The sequence below is a fragment of the Erpetoichthys calabaricus genome, chromosome 1 (assembly GCF_900747795.2).
Source record: "Erpetoichthys calabaricus chromosome 1, fErpCal1.3, whole genome shotgun sequence".
NCBI lineage: Eukaryota > Metazoa > Chordata > Cladistia > Polypteriformes > Polypteridae > Erpetoichthys > Erpetoichthys calabaricus.
In genome coordinates, this window is record NC_041394.2 from 240,013,456 (window position 1) to 240,037,141 (window position 23,686).

Here is a 23,686-nt window from a genome sequence, read left to right on the forward strand (position 1 = left end):
AACGAGAGGCGAGCATCAGAAAACCAGTCAAGATTTTAAATTAGGTTATTTTTTGGGAATATTTATCAATTTAAGACTTTTGAAAAATCAGAATACTCCTCCAGGCTATAAAAAAACAGTGACCCTGTGTCTTTATATTCATCTGTGTTCAGTTTGTAGACTGCAGAGCATTATTCTACTGATGCCATCATCATTATTACCATTGCTACTGTTATATACTGTAGTAGTATCTTCCAGTATGGTTCCTACTCAGTTTTACTGGATGGGCAATATTACAGGACCAGCAGTGAAAAAATGTAGAAGCTAAACGTTTTTCTTGTTAAACACTGATTAATTTTTGTGCAGTTCATATTGTTGCATTTCTGTCTTTTCCCAGAAGTTCAGATGTTATTAATTGATTAATTAATTCATTCATATTCTGAAGCTATTTGTTATCAGAATTAAGTGGAGAGTTGTAGTATCATACATGTTTGTTTGTTAATAATGATTTTTTAAATTATATTTGTAGTTTTACTCTGTGCTCCAAGCAGACGAAGAAATGATTTTCATGCATGTTGATGACGAAGGAGGTAAGTAAGATCTCTCTTGTAGTTTGAGTGGCTCATTGTAAGTATATTATAAACAATACCATGTGAGTAAAATGTAGAATTCATAATGAAAAATGATCTGGTAATATCTAAGTGTGCTCACTGTCTGACTTATTTGCCATGTTTATATAGATTTCCTAATTTTAACTTCTTGCTATATATATTTAATTTGACTATTGTGTTTTATGTTACAGATTCTGACTTTGGTACAATTTATACATCAGATGACCGTGGTTTACTGTACTCAAAGTCATTGGAACGACACATGTTTGGAAGAAATGGGAAAAATGACTTTACAAATGTCACTTCTTTACGAGGAGTTTATCTTACGAATGTTGTGGATGAAGGTATGGCAGCTGAAAGTAACTGTATAATTGTGAGATGTTGTTCAATATTCATCAGCAAATCATTGTATTAGATATATTTTTAAATATAATCTTAAAGTGCTTTCAGGAAAAAAATCAGTATTAAAATAGAAGAGACATTTGGTTAAATCTACTAAATAAAAGTATATAAAGTATGAAATGAGAGTATGTACTCCCACGTTCAAAACTTAAATACGTTTGGACTTTGAGATCCATGGAATACACCTGCAAAGAGAGGAAAGTTTGTGAGGTTTTTGCATATGAACAAACCAGGTTAGAAGATCATTGTATTTCTAAGTAGTTATTTATATTTGTATATTTAGATGAAAAAATTAAAACAGTCATAACATATGATAGAGGAGGAGAGTGGTCACCTTTAAAAACACCAGTTGGAGCGGAATGTGCAGCTAACGAAGAAAAGGTTAGTATTGCATTATGTCTACAGTGATAGTTCCTGTGTTATGTAAATACCAATAAAAGTTTAGAAAATTTCTCCTTAACATTTACACTTGTTCACTTTGAAAACTAAACACAAATAAAACAGTATGATATTAGCCTTTTGTATCTGAGTATTTGTTTTTTTTTCTTTAGTGTAATCTTCATATTCATGGCGAATACAGCAAGTATACAGACTTGGTTCCAATGCTACCTTTGTCTGATCCAAGTGCAGTTGGTTTGATTATTGCTCATGGTAAGTTGGTGAGCCCAGGGAGTTAATAATGTAATGAGACTGATAATAATAACCTTAAATCATATTGTTTATATTTAAGGTAGTGTTGGGTCTTCTATTACATCTATTGGACCAGATATTTATGTTTCCGATGATGGCGGCTACACGTGGTTAAAAACACTGGAAGGCCTCCATCATTATGCACTTCTTGATTCTGGAGGTATCATTGTAGCTGTTGAGCAACGCAGAGAACTTCCAGTCAAAACAATGAAGTAAGGCTTTTGCAACTTTGCAGTAAAATTTTTATTTTTTTTATTTTTATTAAAACGGAAGACAAACTACATGCTGAAGTCTAACATTGAATTTGTAATTCCTTTATGATTATAGGCATATTGCAATCAATATCAGACTACTTTAATATTTTTGATGTACATTTTGATGCAATATTTTTTTATATTGAAGGATTGTAAATATATTATTAAAACACTTCATATACCAAAGCTTTGGAAAAAATATGAAAGGTGAAGGTTAGTTGATAATTTGCTAAGGTGGAGAGGAAAACCAAAAGTCACATTGTTAAAATAAAACTCATTACAATCTATAGAGGAAAAATAAGTTTATAAGTTGCTTCTTAAATGTTTTCTGAGTAATATAAAGGAAAAAGAAAAAAATTTGAAATCTGAGAATTATAAATAAACACTAAAAGTGTTAAGTCACATTTAATTTGCTATTCACTGATCATAAAAAGTAGTATATTAATGTTACAGTTTACTACAGTTATAATTGTGTAGATCATCAGGAAGTGGTAATTAGCAAAAACTACATATACTGTATTCTGTACATCTTAAATTTTGATTTTTCAAAGTTCATTAATCAGTGTACCTTCTGAAATGTCTTGGTCCCCAAAATTTTCTGACTTGGTAGCATTTAACATGATGGCTAAAAACTAAGAATTTAAATCGTTTGTCAGAAAACATTTTTTTTCCCCATTTTGAATGGGATGCTAATACAAGTTCTGAAAATTGATTCATGTTTATATATCATTCATTTTGTATTTTAGGTTTTCTACTGATGAAGGACAGTGCTGGAATTTATACAATTTTACAGATGAACCGATTTATTTTGCTGGTCTTGCTTCTGAACCTGGAACAAAAACAATGAATGTTAGCATATGGGGATATAGAGAAGTTGAATACAATAGTTATACGTGGGTGTCCATTACTGTCGACTTTGAGGAGCTGATTTCAAGAGACTGTAAGTTATCAGCTCTCATAATAAAAGTACCTTTTCAAGGTTAATAAAAAAACAGTAGTTATAGTTTTGTTAAGTGTTACAGCTTTTGTAATATACATTTAGGTGTTTCTAATATTTGGAAAGCATATAATAGTTCACATGTCTTTTCTGTTTATGATGATTTTTCAAGTTTTTTTCAGTATTCAGTATAGTGGGCCAGCATGGTGGGTAGTGCTGCTGTCTCGCAGTTAGGAGACCTGGGTTCTCTTCCCGGGTCCTCCCTGCGTGGAGTTTGCATGTTTTCCCCGTGTCTGCGTGGGTTTCCTCTGGGTACTCCGGTTTCCTCCCACAGTCCAAAGACATGCAGGTTAGGTGTATTGGCGATTCTAAATTGTCCCTATTGTGTGCTGGGTGTGTGTGTGTGTGTGTGTGTGCACGCCCTGTGGTGGTCTGGCACCCTGCCCGGGGTTTGTTTCCTGCCTTGCACCCTGTGTTGGCTGGGATTGGCTCCAGCAGACCCCCGTGACCCTGTAGTTAGGATGTAGCGGGTTGGATAATGGATGGGTGGATGGATTCAGTATAGTAATAATACATCTATTTTTCTTTAATTTGTCCTAATATTAGTGTCATCCCCAGGACCTTTCTTGTCTCACTGTGCAACCAAGATATTTTACCTTTCACTTCACTATTCTGTAAAGTGTGATCTGGTTTAATATTTTAAAGTCATTGATTTTGCTAAGGATCATGCAGTGTTCAATGGCTTTCATTGACTTGTTCAAGATACTTCATCAGATCATTTTTCCAACAGTTTGTTTGTAGTTTCAACTTAATACGTAATTTGATCGAATTCGGTCTTAGCTTCCCTTTTTCCAAATTTTTAATTATTCTGTTTCCCTACCTGTGTTTGGATCTATCACTTACTTCTTTGTAAATATACAGTACTTTCAATAGACAGAAAACATGTTATAATGTGTGAAACAAAATGATGTTTTTGTTGCTTTTGCCATTATGCAATGAGTGATGGCTAAGGTCCAATTTACAGGAGCACCAATTCTTGGCACATTTACATGTATCCAAGGCCTCTGTGAGAAACTGTTAAGTCATAACATAGATGCAAAATTTAATCCTTCCATCTGTTCCCTGATGTTCTTATTGAAGAACTAATTTTCAAGCAATAGATTCATACATTTTATTAATTCCCTAAATAATTTTAAATATTGCATTTCAGTCATGTTTCCTGATAATCCAAATCTGGATAACATGAAAAGATTCGACTCTATCAATCTTCTTAATAACTCTGAATTTATAACACTTAAATACACAGACTTTACAATTTATTGGGTACATCCCTCCTTTACACAAATTCTATAGTCCAACATGTCATATACCATGTGATAGCAGTGAGTGGTATAAATTATGCAGACCAGCATTTGTTAGGACTCATTTGAGTATTGCAATGGCTGAGTTTGAATGTGGCACAATAGTTGGTGCTAGATGTGATTGTTTCTAGGATTTTCCAAATGCCTGTTGTCATAGGTTTTTCATTATTAACTATCAACAGTCTATTCTTCTTCCCCACAGTTTTAAAAACTCTATTTCACTTTAATATAAGATGAGAAGTACCATAAATCACGCTTTTCAACCTCAGTAAAGAAATGCAGTTTATTTGTTAAAAAGATTTTGCATTTGTTAAAAAGATTTAGCATTTCTTATATCATTCAGGTCAGGAGGGTGATTATGTGAAGTGGTTAGCACATTCCACAGATGATGATGAAGAAACTTCAGCTGAGAATGGATGCATCCTTGGGTATAAAGAAACATATCAAAGGCTGAAGAAAAACTCTGTATGTAGAAATGGCAGAGATTACATTGTGGCAAAAGAACAGAGTAGTTGCCAGTGTACAAAGTTTGACTATTTGTGGTAAGTACAAAATGTGGCAATTTATTATTGTGCATAGGTCTTGGTTTATGAAGGGGTAAATAACACCAGTGACAATGATGCACCAGACAAAAATAATTAAGTAAACTGATGGAGAAAAAAATAATATAGTAGAAATGCTATATTCAGTAGACTATGCATGAAGAAAAACACTGCTATAATAGTGGATAAAATCAATTTGTTTAAATATAATAGAAAAAAATGACAAAATGAAAAAGTGATATTATAATAATAAAATCAAAATATGTAGACATATATAGGAGTGGTAACACAATAACTGCATAGAAAACAATGTAAAACACTACAAAATAATTATTGATAACAGTGATATTGATGTGGCTTCAACTAAAAAATAAATATTGTGTCAATCAAACAGAACATGAATAAAACATACATAAAATGTAAAAACAAGTAAAATGAAAAAAAATTAAAAAAACAAAAATGAAAAAGAGCAAAACAATTCCCATAAAAATGTCAAAATAGTGAAAACCATAGAAAAAATATTGCAGAAAAAAATGTATCCTCTTCAAGTTAAATAAATATTACATATGGGCTAAGTGAAATGACCATTGGCTTTTTGTTAATGTTTGTAAGAGTTGTGTAAAGTGTTTAGAATCAGGTTTCATTAAATCAAGAAAGAGGCCAATGGGTTTCAATGGCACAAGGCCCTCTTCTTCATAGCAGTGTAAAATGATTTCTAAGTAAAATTGAAGAAATAATAAGAATATGTATATAATATGGTAGAAATAGCAAAGGAAAGGTACAGTGAAAGCTAAATACCAGTTATATACATGACAAATGTATTATACTGCCAGGATTCTATAAATGTTATTGAAGTTGGAAAGGAGAACAATACTAAAAGAGCAAAAGGGCAAAATTTAAAATTAATTCAGAAATGAGACATAATGAGTAACGCAAGAAATAGCAAATGAAAAATAAATGTAAAAGAAATAGTTTGGCTTGCCTATATTTCCAAACTTAAACAAGGACAAAGGTGTATAAATTATAGTAGTCTAGAACCAACATTTAGATTAGGTGAATGCAGTATCTTTCTGTTTTGTTTTCTGAGCTTGAGAAGATTTGAAGATCCTTTATTTTTCATTTTATTGATTTTATTTGAAAAAAAACATTCCATACAATCAAGTCAAACTTAACAAACCATAATTCAACCCCCACCTGAGAGAAGATTTGAGGATTCTTGTTAAACCACACACTCTTATTATCAAGCAGTATGCAAATTACATTTGAGGTAAAAAGAAAACATTTATTTAGTGATAGAAATGGGCTGGACTGGGCTGGGTTCTGGAATGAGTGCCCTAGTCCTTTCTTATACCAGCCTTTACCTCTTGCCCTTCTCTTACCTGTGTCTGTTGCTCTTGTGGCCCCTGGGGGCACATCAGCTTCACAAATGTGAGACACAACTACCACAGACACATTCCAGGCTTCAAATCCAATTAATTTATTTAACAACCAAAGTGTACCTTGTGCAAGTTTCTTTTCCTCACTGCAATAAAGGGTTCCAACACCAGATTGACAGTACAATACAGCACTTTCTTCACTGCTTTATTCTGTCCAATCCCCTTCACTCCACTGAGGCAAGTGTTGTCCGTCTCCTCTCCCGACTCCAACTCCCTAGGCTAAGTGGACAGCTCTTTTTTACCTCCTTACCCGGGAATACTCCTAGTGCTCACTTTGTTGCCTCTGGGAAGCACTTCTGGGTCAGGCAGGACCACACCAGTCATGGTGCAGTTCATATCTGATGACTCCCTCTGTTGGCCTGTACAGAATCTGGCAGGGCAGCACCATAGGACCACAACTCCCATGTTACCTTGCAGGTATCCATACTGGGGCCCATCAGATAGGATGCTGCCACCCAGTGTACAGGGGGAGGCACTGCTCATGACAGGCAGTCATCCAATTTCCCGTCCTTCCATCTTCCCAAGCCCAATTGTTATGGCAGCTGGGACTCAATCCTCAGTGTAGTAGCTACAGTAAAGTCCTTCCAGGTCCATGTGCTGGAGCAGATGGGGAATATCACATCTCCAGGCAAAGGAGCAGGGTCAATTCTGGCTGGGATGCTCTTTCGTCCCTCACACTCTGCAATACATATTGCATAGCAGTCATATGACAGGCAGGATTATACATTGGGGAGTGCTTGGAGTGTGCTTTGGCTTGAGCAGAGTGTACAAGTATGTTCTTACCATGCAAAAGCCCATCTAGAGTTTTATTGTTGATGCATGTATTGATGCTTGCTTATGATCATTGCATTTTTTTTGACTGTGTTTTTGGATGTAAGCTTTATTTGGATTTTGCCACATATCTCTGTCTCTTGTATATATGACCTCCTACCTGTATTTTTGATTCTGATTTTGCTTTTTTTTAAACTTTCTTAAATACTGTAAATCGTTTTATTTCTTTTTGAGTGCATATTGATAGCTAGCAGTGTCAAAGTGTTGCACAATGGTCCCCCTGCCATCTTTTATTAGATAGAGATCCAGCACTGAAAGGCCAAGTTGTGTGCACTCCAGCCCCTATTGGTCCAGCAAGAAGTTGCTCACCTCACACATGGAAATTGCACAACCACACTTCATCCTGTTTCACCTGTCATCAGATGGTTCTAACCCCATCTTATTCTTTAAAGTCCTGGAGGACTCATGTGGCTGTAGGTTTTTAACCCAAGCAACTTCTCCTTTTAGTTGAACTCCTACCATAGTTAAACAAGCTGTTATTCCTGGTCTCTATGTTTTATATGAATTAATTTTATTTTTCTGCCTGTGCTTTTTGTCAGTGCAACATATACAGTAGGTATCCTCTGCCAGTTCTATAAATTTGCAAACCTAAAACACCTGGTGTGCCTTAAGTAATTGTGTAGACTAAACAGACATACTAACATATTAGATAACAGCCACTGCCTCTGATTCTTCAAACCATACAATGTTTCTTCCAGTGATTATGGTTATTTTCGCCAAGAAAATACATCTGATTGCATTGAAGACCCCAGCTTCAAAAATAAGGAGCTTGAATTTTGCTTAGAAGGAAATGAAGAGCAACTGAAAACAAGCGGGTAATGTCAATTTAAAAAATAGATTTTTGCTAGGTGAACTAAGCTGTAACTTTTTTTAATATGTTTTGTTACTTTAACAAAGAGAGCTAATACATCAAAATGTCACATTTAACAGCACAGTGACAGATTATGAAAAATGTTTTCATAGGTTTAAAATTATTAACTTGTTTATTGTGTAATAGGTCACTTAAATAATCTTTTTTGATAGTTATGAACTGTCCCATTGGGTGTTTCATACATGTTGTTGGGAATTGTTATTTTGTAGACCTGCTGGAAGTCTTTGTGACAGTAAAATGAATGCTAAAATAGATTCTTACAGTGTTTTGGAAATGACATCATATTTACAAGAAGGTTTTTAGTAAAAGGAATGTAATTTTGAATAAACAAACTGGTGGGTAGTCTTTATCTTGCTTTCTATTAAAGGAATTGTATGCTTTTCTTGTTTCACACACTATTGGTATATGCAACAGTAAAGCACCCAAAGACACTTTTTGTGTGCCTTTTTAAAAAGGGATTTTCTTAGAATTTTTGACTAGAAGACAAAGCCTAAATACCGTGAAAGTGTTTCTTTAATAAATAATTTTAGGTAAAAAAGTTTCATTCACTTTACTCTCCATCCAATTGCATTGATGATAGTTGAAACACACCAAGGTGGAGAGATTAGTTAGGGCACCTTGATCTCTTCAGGTACTTCTACAAAATTCCTTGGTGCTGCCTGGCCATCTGAAAGATACAATCTTTCCACAAAAGGTCTCCAAATTCAAATTTCATGACCACAATTGAGGCAAATAAAGAAATTAGATACCAACATTAGTTGTTCTCCAAATCTGGTAAACGTGGTGTTCAACAGGATGAGCTGACATTTTAATTACAGTTATGTCTATCCGATTTTTAAGCTTTACTTTTGGTGTCTTCTACTAACTGTTCAGGAAGGACTGTAAAAATTAATCTTTACCAATATTAGTGAACAAAATAAAGCAAAATTTACCACCCAAAATATACACTTGTACATGCCAATGAATCCAATTTAAAATGCCAGTACCTTCTGTTATAGCTCCATGCAACCAACAAATTTAGGCTCACAGCCATCCTCTTCAAAAAGAACTTTCTTTTACCTATAGGTCATAGCCCCGAACAAATGGTTCATCACATTTTGTTCCAACAAGGAACATGGAAAGCTGGATTTAGAGTAGAGCACATCTTGCAGCAGAGTTTGGTCTTGTGCCACATGTTCTAGCCTCAGAGAACTTACCTTTGTACACCTGAAACGTTAATTGATCATTAACTCTCCTAAAACTATGTTAGACTTGCAAGAGAGAATTACGGTGTGGGACCTCTAAAGACTGTAACTACACGTCAAGGTGTGACAAAGCTGAAAGAACTGGATAATGTAAGGAAGCATGTGTACTTCCAAGTGTACAGGTGAAATTTAAAAAACATGAGGACAAAGTATTGCTAACAGAAACTGAAGGGACAAGGGCAGGACATGTATTAATTATTATGAATCATTTGTGCTTAAGGTTTCTAAGATTAATAACATATTTTAACTTATGTTTTAAGGTAAGCATTGTTATTAGCACCTCATTTCTAGTCATATCAGCTACTTAAACAGCAGTGGCATATATATGTAGCTGTTTTAACTTCTTCAGTTTCTAAAGTAAATAGGAAAAGTTAGTTTTAAAAGACTATAATCCATCCATCCATCCTCTTCTGCTTATCCAAGATCGGGTCACAGGGGCAGCAGCTTGAGTCGGGATGCCCAGACTTTCCTCTCCCCGGCCACTTCGTCTAGCTTTTCCGGGGGAATCCCGAGGTGTTCCTAGGCCAGCCAGGAGACATAGTCCTTCCAGAGTGTCTTGGGTCTTCCTCGTGCCCAGAACATCTCACCAGGGAGGTGTCCAGGAGGCATCCTGATCAGATGCCCGAGCCACCTCATCTGACTCCTCACAATGCAGAGGAGCAGCAGCTCTACTCTGAGCCCCTCCCGGCTGACTGAGCTTCTCATCCTATCTTTAAGGAAAAGCCCAGACACCCTGTGGAGGAAACTCATTTCAGCCGCTTGTATTCGTGATCTCATTCTTTCGGTCACTACCAGGGCCCATGACGATAGGAACATAAATCGACTGGTAAATTGAGAGCTTTGCCTTACGGCTCAGCTCCTTTTTCACCACGACAGACCGATGCAGAGCCCGCATCACTGTGGGCGCCACACCGATCCACCTGTCGATCTCACACTCCATTCTTCCCTCACTCGTGAACAAGACCCCGAGATACTTGAACTCCTCCACTTGGGGCAATATCTCGCCCCCAAACCTGAGAGGGCACTCCACCCTGTTCCGGCTGAGGACCATGGTCTCGGATTTGGAGGTGCTGATTCCCATCCCAGCCGCTTCACACTCAGCTGCGAACCGATCCAGAGAGAGCTGAAGATCACGGCCTGATGAAGCAAACAGGACAACATCATCTGCCAAAAGCAGTGACCCAATCCTGAGTCCACCAAACCGGACTCCCTCAACACCCTGGCTGCATCTAGAAATTCTGTCCATAAAAGTTATGAACAGAATCGGTGACAAAGGGCACCCCTGGTGGAGTACAACTCTCACTGGAAACGGGTTCGACTTACTGCGGGCAATGCGGACCAAACTCTGACACCGGTTGTACAGGGACCGAACAGCCTTTATTAGGGGGTCTGGTACCCCATACTCCCGGAGCACCCACCACAGGATTCCCTGAGGAACATGGTCGAACGCCTTTTCCAAGTCCACAAAACACATGTAGACTGGTTGGGCAAACTCCAATGCACCCTCCAGGACCCTGCTAAGGGTGTAGAGCTGGTCCACTGTTCCGCGACCAGGACGAAAACCACATTGTTCATCTGGAATCCGAGGTTCAACTATCTGACGGACCCTCCTCTCCAGGACCCCCAAATAGACTTTTCCAGGGAGGCTGAGGAGTGTGATCCCTCTGTAGTTGGAACACACCCTCCGGTCCCCCTTCTTAAAGAGGGGGACCACCATCCCGGTCTGCCAAACCAGAGGCACTGTCCCTGATGTCCATTTGATGTTGTAGAGGTGTGTCAACCAAGACAGTCCTACAACATCCAGAGCCTTGAGGAACTCCGGCATATCTCATCCACCCCCGGGGCCCTGCCACCAAGGAGTTTTTTGACCACCTCGGTGACCTCAGTCCCAGAGATGGGGGAGCCCACCTCCGAGTCCCCAGGCTCAGCTTCCTCATTGGAAGGCATGTTAGTGGGATTGAGGAGGTCTTCGAAGTACTCCCCCCACCGACCCACAACGTCCTGAGTCTAGGTCAACAGCGCACCATCCCCACCATATACAGTGTTGACACTGCACTGCAACCCCCTCCTGAGACGCCGGATGGTGGACCAGAATCTCCTTGAAGCCATGCGAAAGTAGTTCTCCATGGCCTCCCCAAACTCCAGGTGGTGATCAGTTGACAGCTCCGCCCCTCTCTTCACCCGAGTGTCCAAGACATGTGGCCGCAAGTCCGATGACACGACCACAAAGTCAATCATCGAACTGAGGCCTAGGGTGTCCTGGTGCCAAGTGCACATATGAACACCCTTATGCTTGAACATGGTGTTCGTTATGGACAATCCGTGATGAGCACAGAAGTCCAATAACAAAACACTGCTCGGGTTCAGATTGGGGGGGGGCATTCCTTCCAATCACGCCCTTCCAGGTCTTACTGTCATTGCCCACGTGAGCATTGAAGTCTCCCAGCAGTACGAGGGTTTCCCCAGAAGGTATGCCCTCTAGCACCCCCTCCAGGCACTCCAAAAAGGGTGGGTACTCCAAACTACTGTTCGGCGCATACGCACAAACAACAGTTAGGACCCGTCCCCCCACACGAAGGCAGAGGGAGTCTACCCTCTCGTCCGCCGGGGTAAACGCCAATAAACAGGCTCCAAGTTGGGGGGCAATAAGTATGCCCACACCCGCTCAGCGCCTCTCACTGGGGGCAACTCCAGAGTGGTAGAGAGTCCAGCCACTCTCAAGGAGATTGGTTCCAGGGTCCAAGCTGTGCGTCAAGGTGAGCCCGACTATATCTAGCCGGAACCTCTCGACTTCGCGCACTAACTCAGGCTCCTTCCCCTTCAGAGAGGTGACATTCCATTTCCCAAGAGCCAGCTTCTGTAGCTGAGGATCAGACCGCCAAGCCCCACCTTCGGCCACCACCCAACTCACACTGCACCTGACCTCCTTGGCCCCTCCCATAGGTGGTGAGCCCATGGGAAGAAAAAAGACTATAAGCTGTGCTTAATTATTACTATAGCCGGTCTTGACTTGATACCAAAGCCAAGTCCTCAAATTGTTTTCGTGACATCACAAACACAGATTCAGAAACATGCAAAAAGCCCAAAAGGAAGGTATTTCTAATTGCAATAAACTTCAGGGATTGGAGAACTTTTAAATCAAAGATAAAGATTAGTAAAGTTTAGTAAGTGCAATAGGATTACTTTCTGGATGGATAGTCTAAAGTTCCCCTATAACAAAACAGAAAGAGGAGATCATTATTTTGGAAGCACTCCCAGCTGACTTAGAAGTTTTTGAGTGTGATCGTTTTATTAGGTTATTTTTTAATGACATTTTCATATTTTTTAATAAGATGACAACATTCCATTTATTTAACATAGATCAGCAAAAAATTGTCCTGTTATATACTAAATAGCTAATTGTGCTTTAACAAAATTTTTTGCATACATTCACTGTAAGTTTTAGAAACATATACATGCAGATATTTCTATTCATTCAAAATTTTTGGAAGTTTTACTACAGGGGCACTTGCTGTGTTATTTTGTCATAGGATGTAGTTTGGAGTACAGTCACTGTCTGCTGATTGTGTGCTATGATATATAGCATGAATCACGTATTTACAAATACAGGGCAGGTTGTTTACTCTTTTGATTTTTTTATGAATTTCCACTTTTTTGCCTTAGTTTAAATTTGTAAACTATTTTTATTAATGTTGATATGCTTTTCATTTATTAGGTACCGCAGAGTTCCTGGTGATAGATGTGAAGGTGGATTTAGTCCATTGCGCTCTGAGCAGAGACTTTCAAGCAAATGTGAAAAGACACAGAAGTCAGTGAGTAAATGCTCAAAATTGCAAAATCAAAGAAAATGTAATATCCTTGAATTAAAATTGACATATCCCTTTTTCCCTTTTGCAGAAAGATATGACAGTTGTGACTGTTGTAAGTGCTGTGATTTTGGTATTAGCGTTAGTTGGAGGAATTACCCTAATAGTGAAAAAATATGTATGTGGTGGAAGGTAAGCAATGTGAACTAATTAAAGCCACTGTCTTTAGTTGTTATGGGGAAATATGTAACTACATATTAATAAGAAGGTCTTGCACTGACAAATATATTGTACTGATAAATGTTTGAATCTGTTAGCATTACATTGTCATCATTTATAGGTTTATAATTTTGAATTGAATACTCTTGTCCTATTACACTTGTTCTTAAACAGACTAATGTTACTTGATTATGTTAACATCTTTTGTAAGTTCCTTTGGATAAAAGTGTCTTCTAAGCAAATAAATGTAAATGTAAGTTTATAGCTAGGTCAGGTAAAAAACTGCCAATTTCAGTCATGAACAATGAATATGGCCTTGGTAGTCAGTACATTAATGCAATAATTATGGTAGCTTTAATTTTAATATCTAATATGAGCTCCTGAAAGCAAGTGAAATTAGTTCATCACATGACTTCCAAATCTCTTCAATCAGTACCTCTTGTTTTATGAAAGAATGTAAAACAATTTGGTATCACTTCAACTAAAGAAATACAGTTAGATTTGCTAAGCCAGGTTTCAGTAAAGAGACAGAGATCAGACTGTAGGTTCAATTATCCTCTCTATTTTTTTTGGTTATCAGTTGATTTATCTTTTGCAATGCCCAAGTGCTGGGGTTTTTAGTAGCACCTACTGAACAGGTGGACAGATACAGTCTATGATTTGTGATCACAGGGTTATGGCCTGGATGATGCCCTGATTTGTTAGCAGGTAATTTTGCTGATATTTTGAAATGATTAGAATGAAGACTGTCTTTGTTTAAAATCCAGACCCTTCTCACACAATGTCTTAATTATTTACAAACGGTATACTTTTATCTGCACATCAGGTGCTAATCAGCTATAGATCACACTTTTTTATATATAATTTTGGTGAGGGACCAGGCACAATTTTACTTTGGTAGTAACAGAGCTGAAGTTCTTCTTTTATACCTCAGATTGCTTTAAATTATATCTTTAGTGCCAACATGTAGCAATAAGGTGGACACTTCATTATAGGCCACAGTTCTATTTTGCCTTATTGTTGGAAACCTGATGCATGAAAATGAAAACAAATATAGTACACTAAAAACATAATGATGCATTCCTAACAATGGTGCACTGGCAGTTCACCCAGGCTTGCATTTTGCCTTGTGTTCAGTGCTTCTTTGAATGATTATACTTCTTAATAACCTTATAATTAAATTTAACTTGTTTAGATGGTGAGAACTTCTTACAATGTAATTTAAGCTAGAGAGAATGTTGCTTTAGAATGCATCTATGGTCATTATGCATACCAGACTCTGCAGAACGTTCCAGTCCTTTGTAAATTAGCATGTATGGAAACTCTTAGGGCTCGTTTATACTTCACGCTCAGAACGCGTATGCACACGCATCATGGCTGCCACGCGTTCCCAGCGTTCATTTGACCCGTCCTCTGAGTAGGTCCTCAGAAATTAATGTGACGCATGCGTGAGTTGCAGTACCAGCAAAAAGTTGGGGGGCGCAGTGTGATAAAAGTTGGAATGTGACGTCAGAGTCTCTGTTTACTGCCTACACGTGACAGAAAACCTCTATGTGGATCCTACGGGATCAATGTGCGTGCTTCAATGTTTGATGAATGGTTTGATGTTGTGAAGCAAAATGCCGACATACAGATGCATTCATGGTGCTTTTATATTCAAGCATCGCATATTCCCGATCATAACGACACAATACATTTTAAAAGTCTCACATACCATCTTTTGTGCCGTCTTTTTTTGCAGCTTCACAACAACAACATAATGTACAGTGCTGTATTTGAGCCACAGAGAAATAAAATGAAGGACATGGTGAAAATGTGTATTTTGTGATTAAAATGGAAATTTCGGCTTTAATCTCGAAATGTCCACTTTAACCTCGTAGTTTATCATTAAAGCAGACCGTCGTAAACATCATCCCAGTTTTTAATCGCTACGAGCTTCTTGGACCTGACAGCAGTGGCAAGCAGCAATAGATCACCACACAGAACACATTAAATGTATGATATTCGAACTCTCTGCAAATTTAGAATCTTTAGATTTATACTTGATATCACTTTCATGATGAAATGCATTAAAGTATATATGTTACATTTTACAGATAAATCGTTAATTTCGTTTAAATAATGAGTAATGTTAATAATTACACACATGTGGTGACACGGTGGTGGAGCGGTAGCACTGCTGTCTCACAAGAAGTCACGTCGCTGGTGTTCCCTGCCTGGAGTTTAAATGTTTTCCTGTTGGGTTTCCACACTGTGCTCTGGTTTCCTTCCAAAGATAGGCAGATTTGGGGATTTGGTGCCGCTAAAATGACTCCAGTTTATGTGTGTGCTTGTATTCACCTTGCGATGAGCTGATGCCCATCCAGGGACTGTTTCTGCCTCGTGCCCAAAGCTTGCTGGAATGGACACATCCCTGGATTGATGGTTTTATAGATGGATCATTAAACATCCTTTTCAGAGATATTGCGGTAAGGTGTCATCGGAATTTAATGGGTGTTCCAGGCAATTCACAACACAGAGAAGCCGAACCTGTTCTCACCGTGATAATATCTCGCACTGCCACCTGCTGGATTCTTCCAGATTCACATAAAGTATGCGCGCAAGTATAAACAGTAAAACGATTGCGTAGCAGGAGCGTCCGCTGCAGTATGTGCTGCGTGAAGTATAAACTCGGCCTTAGGTTGGCTCTGCCATAACAAACTTTTTGTGAAGGAATATAACTTTTTACTAGCTTTTCAGGTTTTACTTTTTTGAATATAGGTCATGGTTAATATATGAGCCAGTTTGCTAAATGTTTTTTTCTTGCTCCAGAATTTTTTCTGCTGCTTTTTGTGGGTTTAACCTCAGGACATATTAATATTTGAGTTCTTCATATTTATAATGTAGTTATGAAACAGTGGAAATTCTTTTATTGTTTAAGTGCATCATTTTGCCATTATGATACTTTAGCATTTTGTGACTGCATCCTAGTGTTGCTAGGATGTGCTGCATCGTTTGTAGGGCTTACTTCCCCGAAGGCACTATGCCTTGTGTCACTGATGCTTCACATTATAACCTTGCCCCACAAAACTCTTCAGCATGATTCCCCAGGGGCAAACACCTTTTTTATCTTTGGTTCACAGTAATTCTTATTTCGTCTTCTGTGATGATCTTGTGTCTACATTTTCATGGCTTTATGCTTTGTGATTCATGTGTGATTTCAAGTCTAGATTTTGGTGACAGCTCTCCATTTTATTCTTGTACAGTTTTAATTCTGGATTTTGGTAACATCTTGCCTTTTTTGTATAATTTCCTGTCTATATTTTTGTAGCATCTCACCTTCAGGTTATTGTTTGGCTTTGAGTCTACATTTTTGTAGCAGCTTGCCATTGGATTATTGTACAGTTTTGAGCCTGGAGTTAATGCTAACAGTTTGCCTTTCAACTTCAGACAGTTTTCTTTCCAGCATTGATCACAAAACATTTTGTGGATTTTTTTTTTTGGGATCATGTGCGACATCATGTTGTTTACATCTACCATACCTGTTACATCATCATTATACTGTGACAATAAAATATAGTAGCATTGTACAGCATCCATCTTATTATTGTAGTAAATCTGAAGCTACATGGGGCTCATATTTATTTTCTTGGTTTTGATTATGATTATTGGGGTTGAACTGCAGTATTAATATTTTACTTAGATTTTTTGGATCTCAGTTTGTCTTGTTATTTTTTGTTTGAGCAAGTTGCAGACTGGTTTATCTGTGTTGCTGGGGATGTCAGGCTACACGACTGTCCAACATAGGGGTGTACCTCAACTGCCCCAGCTCAATGAGATTATGTAAATGAAGTCTGCGACTGAAAATTAGTGGGAAATTCATTAAGACTTATGGAAACTTTAGAGTTTTTAGATACTCTATAAGATTCATATGTATTCTTTTCATATAAAAATTAACCTTACCAAGAAGAAATGACAATTAAATTGGCATTAGAGCAATGTTCCTGCTGATCCAGGGTAGTTAAGTATTATTTCACAGTCTTTGCAGATTATTATTAAACATACACTGTTCTTCATTTTGAAGTATTAAGAATTATATTGATACTTGTGTGAATTTTATTCAAGATGAACTTACTCATTTTTGCCCAGATGAAAATGTTTAGAATGGCCATGGACGTTCACTGAATTTTATTACAGATCTGCCTGGAAGGGTTATACTAGTGTTTTATTGGTAGTTGATAGATTTTGCAAGTCTGCACATTTAATGCCATTAAATAAGCTCCCCGTTTTCATTTTCAGAAGTATTTGTTTGAATGGATTACTTGCTTCCATAGTATTTTATAGAGGCCCCAGTTTATCTCACATTGTGGAGATTTTATTGAGATTAATTTAAGGTCAGAATATCATTTAGAGGTCAATGAGCATGTGGGTACTGTATCAAAACAGATCTATGGAATATTTAATATGTAATACTTTTAATTTTCAGTTAGATTGGATTAAAAATATTTCCTATGCTAAATATTCTTTGAACATTTAAAGATGGAGTGCAGAGAAAAGCCAAGCAAAATGACACATTTTATTGGCTAACTAAAAAGATTACAATATGCAAGCTTTCGAGGCAACTCAGGCCCCAATTGTTACCGACCTCAGGTCTAGGTGAACCTGGGCCAGGTACAAGCCACTGTTGCTACAGGGTGTAGCCACAGCGATATGGTGTAAGCATAAAAGAAACAGACAGCAGTCCCGAGTCTCAGACCATACTTCTCTGTTCTCTTCTTCTTTTATTCTCCTTTTCCCAGAAATATATGTATGCTTCAATTTCTGCATAGGTGAACATGGTAATCAGTGAAAACAATGGTGCAAGCCAATTTACTCTGTATAACAAATAGTGTAGAGAAAAGCCAAGCAAAATGACACCTTTTATTGGCTAACTAAAAAGATTACAATATGTAAGCTATCGAGGATAGTGTAAACTTCATTTACTTTGAGTACTTGATTACAGACCAATGTCCCCAGAACTCGTTAATTTTCCAAGGAAGCAGACAGTTCTGTATCCCCACATTGTGTGTAGATAAGATACTAAATCAAAACAGTCTGACTATTCAAAGCAGGTGACTCTTTAGCAAGACAGGTAAATATTTATGTCCTGTAGATAGCTATCAGCACTAACCTTTAACAGAATTTTCCAGAAATTCTGCCTTTTCTTTAAAACATTGATTTATAGCCCATTACACTAAGCAACACACCGAAATGTCATTTTCTTTAGAATGCTGAATTCTAGCCCATTACACTCTCCCCTACTTTTTTTTGAGATGTCTCCTGACATCTTGCTCCACAGGCTTGGCCTTTGGTTCAGTGTCTATTGTGTCTCAACCAATGGTCTTAGGTAATAATCAAATCCTGGGTATGCTGGACACATCCTCTGCATCTTTGTTTGGGACTAAGACTTGATACCTGAGAGTCCAGTTGTGGAAGTGCAGGAACGGCTCTCCAACTATTGGTATCAGTATATTTCACAATGTTTTCAAAATTTTCCGCTAGTTTTGACACTCGAACTATTAATTGCTTCATAGTCTTTTCAAAATGTATTTCTAGCACAGATACTTGAGCTGTTATCTGCTCAATAGTTGTACTTTGAGCTTGAGGTGCATGGATAGCTATCAGATTATCATTATCGTTAAGTTTCACAATCATTTCAAATTTCTTTGCTAGTTCAGACACTTGAGCTGTTAACTGCTTAACAGCTGCACTGTCCACTTGCATCCTATCATTTGCCTGACTCAGTTTAGTCTGATCAGCCTGTGTATCGTCTTTTGCCTCTACTGAATTTACAGTGACTGACCTATGTTTACTCAGTGGGCTGAGTCGCTTTATTCTCTCTGCTTCATCCCTGGTCACTCTAGTTATCCACTCTAATATTACAAAATCAGTCACCTTCGGGTCAGTGAGAATTGGTTTTATGTCTTGTCTGATGTTGTTATTTTTCTCATTCAACCCTTGATAAAGGGTATGAAGAAATATGCCCTGCACTAATTTTCTGTCATAGCTGAATTCAGCTCCATGCTGCTCTGATGTGAGCAGCACACGCTGTCGAAGATCCATTATTCTATATACAAATTCTTCAGGTGCTTCCCACTCTTTTTGCTTCGTATTGCTTAGTTCCTGAAACAGTTCTGTGCTATTTTTTTCCCTAATGTGTAGCCTAAGAAATCGTTTTAGTTCTTCTAATGTGAGATCATCTCTACTCATGAGTAAATAAAAGATACCTGGTTTAACTACTTTCAGTACAGACTTAACAATTTCAGACTCAGTAAATCCCTCATGTAGCCCTACATCTATTTGTTTGCAAAGGTTACTGTATAAAATTTCAGAACCCCCATCATAGATTTGGCCACCATGGACTTTGAACTCCCTGCGAGGCAGAAAAGCAGCAACATCAGTAAGTCTTACCACTTGATCTGAAGTGATATAAGGGAGGCATCCTTTCCCCAAGTCCTCAGAGTTCCTCCTATTTTCAAAGTTTGTGCTAAGATGTTTAGCTTGGCTCAAATGAGTATCCTGATCCAGTCCTGTGGTGATGACACCTGTAAAATCCTTACTCCTAGCAGGGGTGAAATCCTTTCCAGTTAGGAGTTGTGAAATCATATCCTGGAGGTGAGGTAGGTGTGACATGCCTTCGTCCTCCAAATTTCTCAACTTATCACCCTTAACATAATCAAAAAGGAAATAATAAAGTTCTTGTTCACCTAGTTGTGAGAGTTCTAAAGTTTCATTCCCTTCTCCATCTTCTATAATTGCAGCCAGAATTCTGAGTTGATTGTAATCCAGTAATATTAATTTCCTGTGGATATCCCAGATCAGCATCTTGTGTGGTCCGGATGTTGCCATCTCCCTTCTGTACCTGAAGCTGGGCTCTCTGTATGACACAATTAGAGGAGTCCTCCCTGAAGCTTCACAACAGGAATTTCCAGGTGTATTGATGACTGTCTCCACGGCAGGGTTTTGCTTGGCTTTTCTGTACATTCATAATGGCTAACACGTTACAACACCCTGGTACTAAAGATGGAGTGCTAAAGGCAGTTCTCTATTTGAAAATCCTTTTTTTATGCAAGTTTCATTAATCGTCAGTAATTCCTGGATCTTTTTGTGTTCCAGATATAATTTATTTAACTCACATTTTAAAATCTGTTTATTTGACCAGTTTGAAAAGCGTTAATATCAAACGCACCTTTGATTTCAGGAATGTTAAAAAGTTTAGCTTTCCTTTAAGTTCCAACATAGAAGCCTGCTACGAAATATTTTGGTCCTTATAAAACTGTGAAACAGATGGGCTCAGTTTCTTATTGGATGGCTTTATGTTGTAAGGTTTATGTTTTATATTTTGATCCATGTTTGAAACCTGTGGTCTTACTAGAGTATAAGCACTATATAATTGTTGAAGCACGTCCTTTGATCTTTTCGTAAAGGAAGAATCAAAAGGTTTTTATATAGTAACTAAGGCAGAGGATTATTTTAATGGGCAGAGAGAGAGAGGTCAGATCAAAGGTGGGATTGTTACCATAAAACCCTTAGATCAGCAACTGTACTAAAGAGGTAACGTCAAGAACACAGTGAAAACCAAAAGTAAAAGTAAAAAACCTTGAAAATGTCATTGAAATTATGTGAGGAACTATTTTTCTAGTGGTAGAGGCATTTCCTTTATAAAGTAACAGAGTTCAGAAATTTTCTGAACACTTTTAAATAAACTGCCACCGTGACTTCCAATGCATGAACGCACATGGAGTCCACGTCTTTGGCAGCGCACCCCCCTCCTCGGGGAGACAAAATAATGTAAAAAATAAATAAACATGAACATAAAGAGAAACTAAGAAACAAATAGTTGTAATTTTTGCTGAGTCATAACAGTTGTTGACTTGGGTTATGTAGATACATTATCTTGGGATTTGTAAGGTTATGGTCCTTATGATTGCTTCATGAGTCATTTGGTGACATGCTTGCATTCCTGTGATGGTCAGATCAGGTTAGGGAGCTGTGACAATAGGGGGCGCTGTCACACCTCCAAACCTGCAGACAACACACCAAAACACCAGGTAAAAAAGTCCCAGTAATATATGTTATTACAATAATGTGCACAAAGCACTTCCACCTCCACAATACTCAATAATAAATCAATAAGTAATACAATAATAATAAATCCTCCTCTCCACCCAGCAGCTCCGTCACACTTCCACCCAACTCCGGCTCGATCTGCTGGGTTTCCCACAGTCCTTTTAAAATCCATGACCTGGAAGTATTCCTTCTCTGGGTCAAACGCCTTCTTCAAGTACCCCAGAAGTACTGCGGGCTTCCGTCCTCATGACTTTGAAGTACGTCCGGGTTGACATAACCATAATAGTCCCCTTGTTCTTGGAGAGCTCCCCCTGGCGGCACCCACAGCACCCAACAGGGCTGAAGAGATGGACTACATGTCCCATACTGCCCTGCGGGAATCCGAGGAACCATTTCCATCCAGGGGAGCTGCCGTCTAGCGTCCCGTGGGATGTATTGCCCTGAAAAGGCTATTTTCTTCTGATGAGGGACGTCCCGGCCGGACTGAAACGGCGGCCGTCCATGACAGAGCATGCACTGGTACAGCGCATTGCCACACCCACCACATGACGAAACAGCTCGGGATCCTGGTTGGCAAAAGGCAAACACTCGGTCCAGTCCCACCCTCTGGAAATGACCATCTGTCTGCTGCAGCCATGTGTTATGTGGGTGTCCCCTTGGCCTGGTCCAGCCACTCTGGTCCTCAACAATGAGTCTCCGAAGAGGCACAGTACCAAAGAAGTCCAGTCTTCATCTCAGGTCACTGGATAGCGTCCATGTCTTGCAACCATATAGCAAGACAAGAAGCACCAGCACTCTAAAGACTTGGAACTTTGTCCTTTTGCATAGATTTTGGGAATGCCACACACCCCTTTCCAGTGATCTCATGACCCTCCCAAGCTCTCCCAATACTTCTACTGACTTCATAGGAAGAGTCACCAGAGATATGAATGCCACTGCCGAGGTAAGTAAACCTCTCGACAAGGTTGACATTCTCCCCGCAGACAGAAACACTACTGATGGCTATTCCCAAAAGGTTATTAAAGGCCTGGATCTTGGTTTTTATGCAGGACACTCACAAGCCCAGACACTCAGACTCCTTGCTCAGGCTCTCAAGAGCCCAGATCAGAGCCTCCAATGCATTCCATTCCATCACAGCATTGTCAGCAAAGTCAAGGTCGGTGAATCTTTCTTCACCAACAGATACCCCACAGCTGCTAGACCCCACAACCGTAGGACCAAGAACACACCCTTGAAAAACCTCAGAATCAACTGGGAAAAACACAAAGGTTTTGCCTCCCCTCTACACAGCACTCACAGTACCAGCGGACAAGCCAGCCATGATATCCAGCAACCTTGAGGGGATCCCACAAAGTCTCAGAATGTCCCACAGGGCAGCTCGATCAACTGAGTCAAAGGCTTTATGAAAATTGACAATGGCTGCAAAGAAACTTTGCTGATATTTGCGTTTGTACTCCATGAGAACCCTCAGTGCAAGGATGCAGTCGATGGTAGACTTCTTAGGCATAAAATCAGTCTCTGGTAGGTGAGCAAGTGATCACGGATCCTATAGAGAATGACGCTAGCAAGGACCTTGTCCAGCACCTAGAGCAGTTATCCCCCTGTAGTTGCCGTAATCTAGGCAATCACCCTTTCCTTTCCAGATAAGGACGACAAGTCCCCTTTTCCAGTCAGTTGGGATGACGCCTGTCTCCCAAATAGAAGGAAAGATTGCTTGCAATGCCAGGAGGATAGCCTTACTACCAGCCTGGAGAAGTTCACCCCGGATACCACAGACCCCCACAGCCTTCCCTACTCTCAGCTGGTTCACTACCTGTGCAATCTCAGTGGTTTTAATAAAGCTTTTCTTTAGGCCTCACCTGCTTATGTTTGCTCCTCTTTTATCAGGTGTATGCCATCTACCAACCATTTAGTTTTTTTCAGTAATTTTTAAATACTTTCCCATTTCCCAATTGCTGCTTGCCTGAAATTTGAATTTCTGTAAAAGTTAAAAATAAAAAAATTTTTTTTTTAAATACTAACAGGGTTAATCTACTGCTCGAATTTACTGTAGATACGTATTAATTTGAAATGTAACAATTACCCCAAAAAGCAAGAAAAAGGGTTGGGCATGTAGTTTACCTCACCCATAATGTTCTTCTGGCTTCATTAGTAGATCCTATTCACACAACTGCATATGTGTGATGCCTGTCATTCCTTGGTACTCCACAAAGGAACTCAATGTTTCAGCATTAACAATATACAACGTACGGGTGTCCTCCTAACACACAAAGGCTGACTCATATATCATTTGGGTACCATTTGATGCCATGTTACTTACTTTTATCACACTTGTCCTTCCTTTTGAGGTGCAACTTCTCAGCCTTGATAAACCCTGCAAGGATAAACCAGGTGCCCTAATATTTACTTTATTAC

General features: G+C 38.7%; 1 protein-coding gene across 2 annotated transcripts in view; it reads left to right on the plus strand.

Annotated features, from left to right (window-relative positions):
* LOC114660397 (sortilin-like) overlaps nucleotides 1-23,686 on the plus strand; it is a 228,401-nt gene that overhangs the window by 195,345 nt on the left and 9,370 nt on the right. For both annotated transcript variants that reach the window (XM_051919760.1, XM_028813079.2), the window contains exons 10-19: nucleotides 509-569; nucleotides 782-934; nucleotides 1,276-1,373; nucleotides 1,544-1,643; nucleotides 1,723-1,894; nucleotides 2,683-2,876; nucleotides 4,578-4,776; nucleotides 7,742-7,858; nucleotides 12,874-12,970; nucleotides 13,056-13,156. In XM_051919760.1, coding sequence (XP_051775720.1) covers nucleotides 509-569; nucleotides 782-934; nucleotides 1,276-1,373; nucleotides 1,544-1,643; nucleotides 1,723-1,894; nucleotides 2,683-2,876; nucleotides 4,578-4,776; nucleotides 7,742-7,858; nucleotides 12,874-12,970; nucleotides 13,056-13,156 — 1,292 coding nt within the window. The remainder of the gene's footprint in view (nucleotides 1-508; nucleotides 570-781; nucleotides 935-1,275; nucleotides 1,374-1,543; nucleotides 1,644-1,722; nucleotides 1,895-2,682; nucleotides 2,877-4,577; nucleotides 4,777-7,741; nucleotides 7,859-12,873; nucleotides 12,971-13,055; nucleotides 13,157-23,686) is intronic.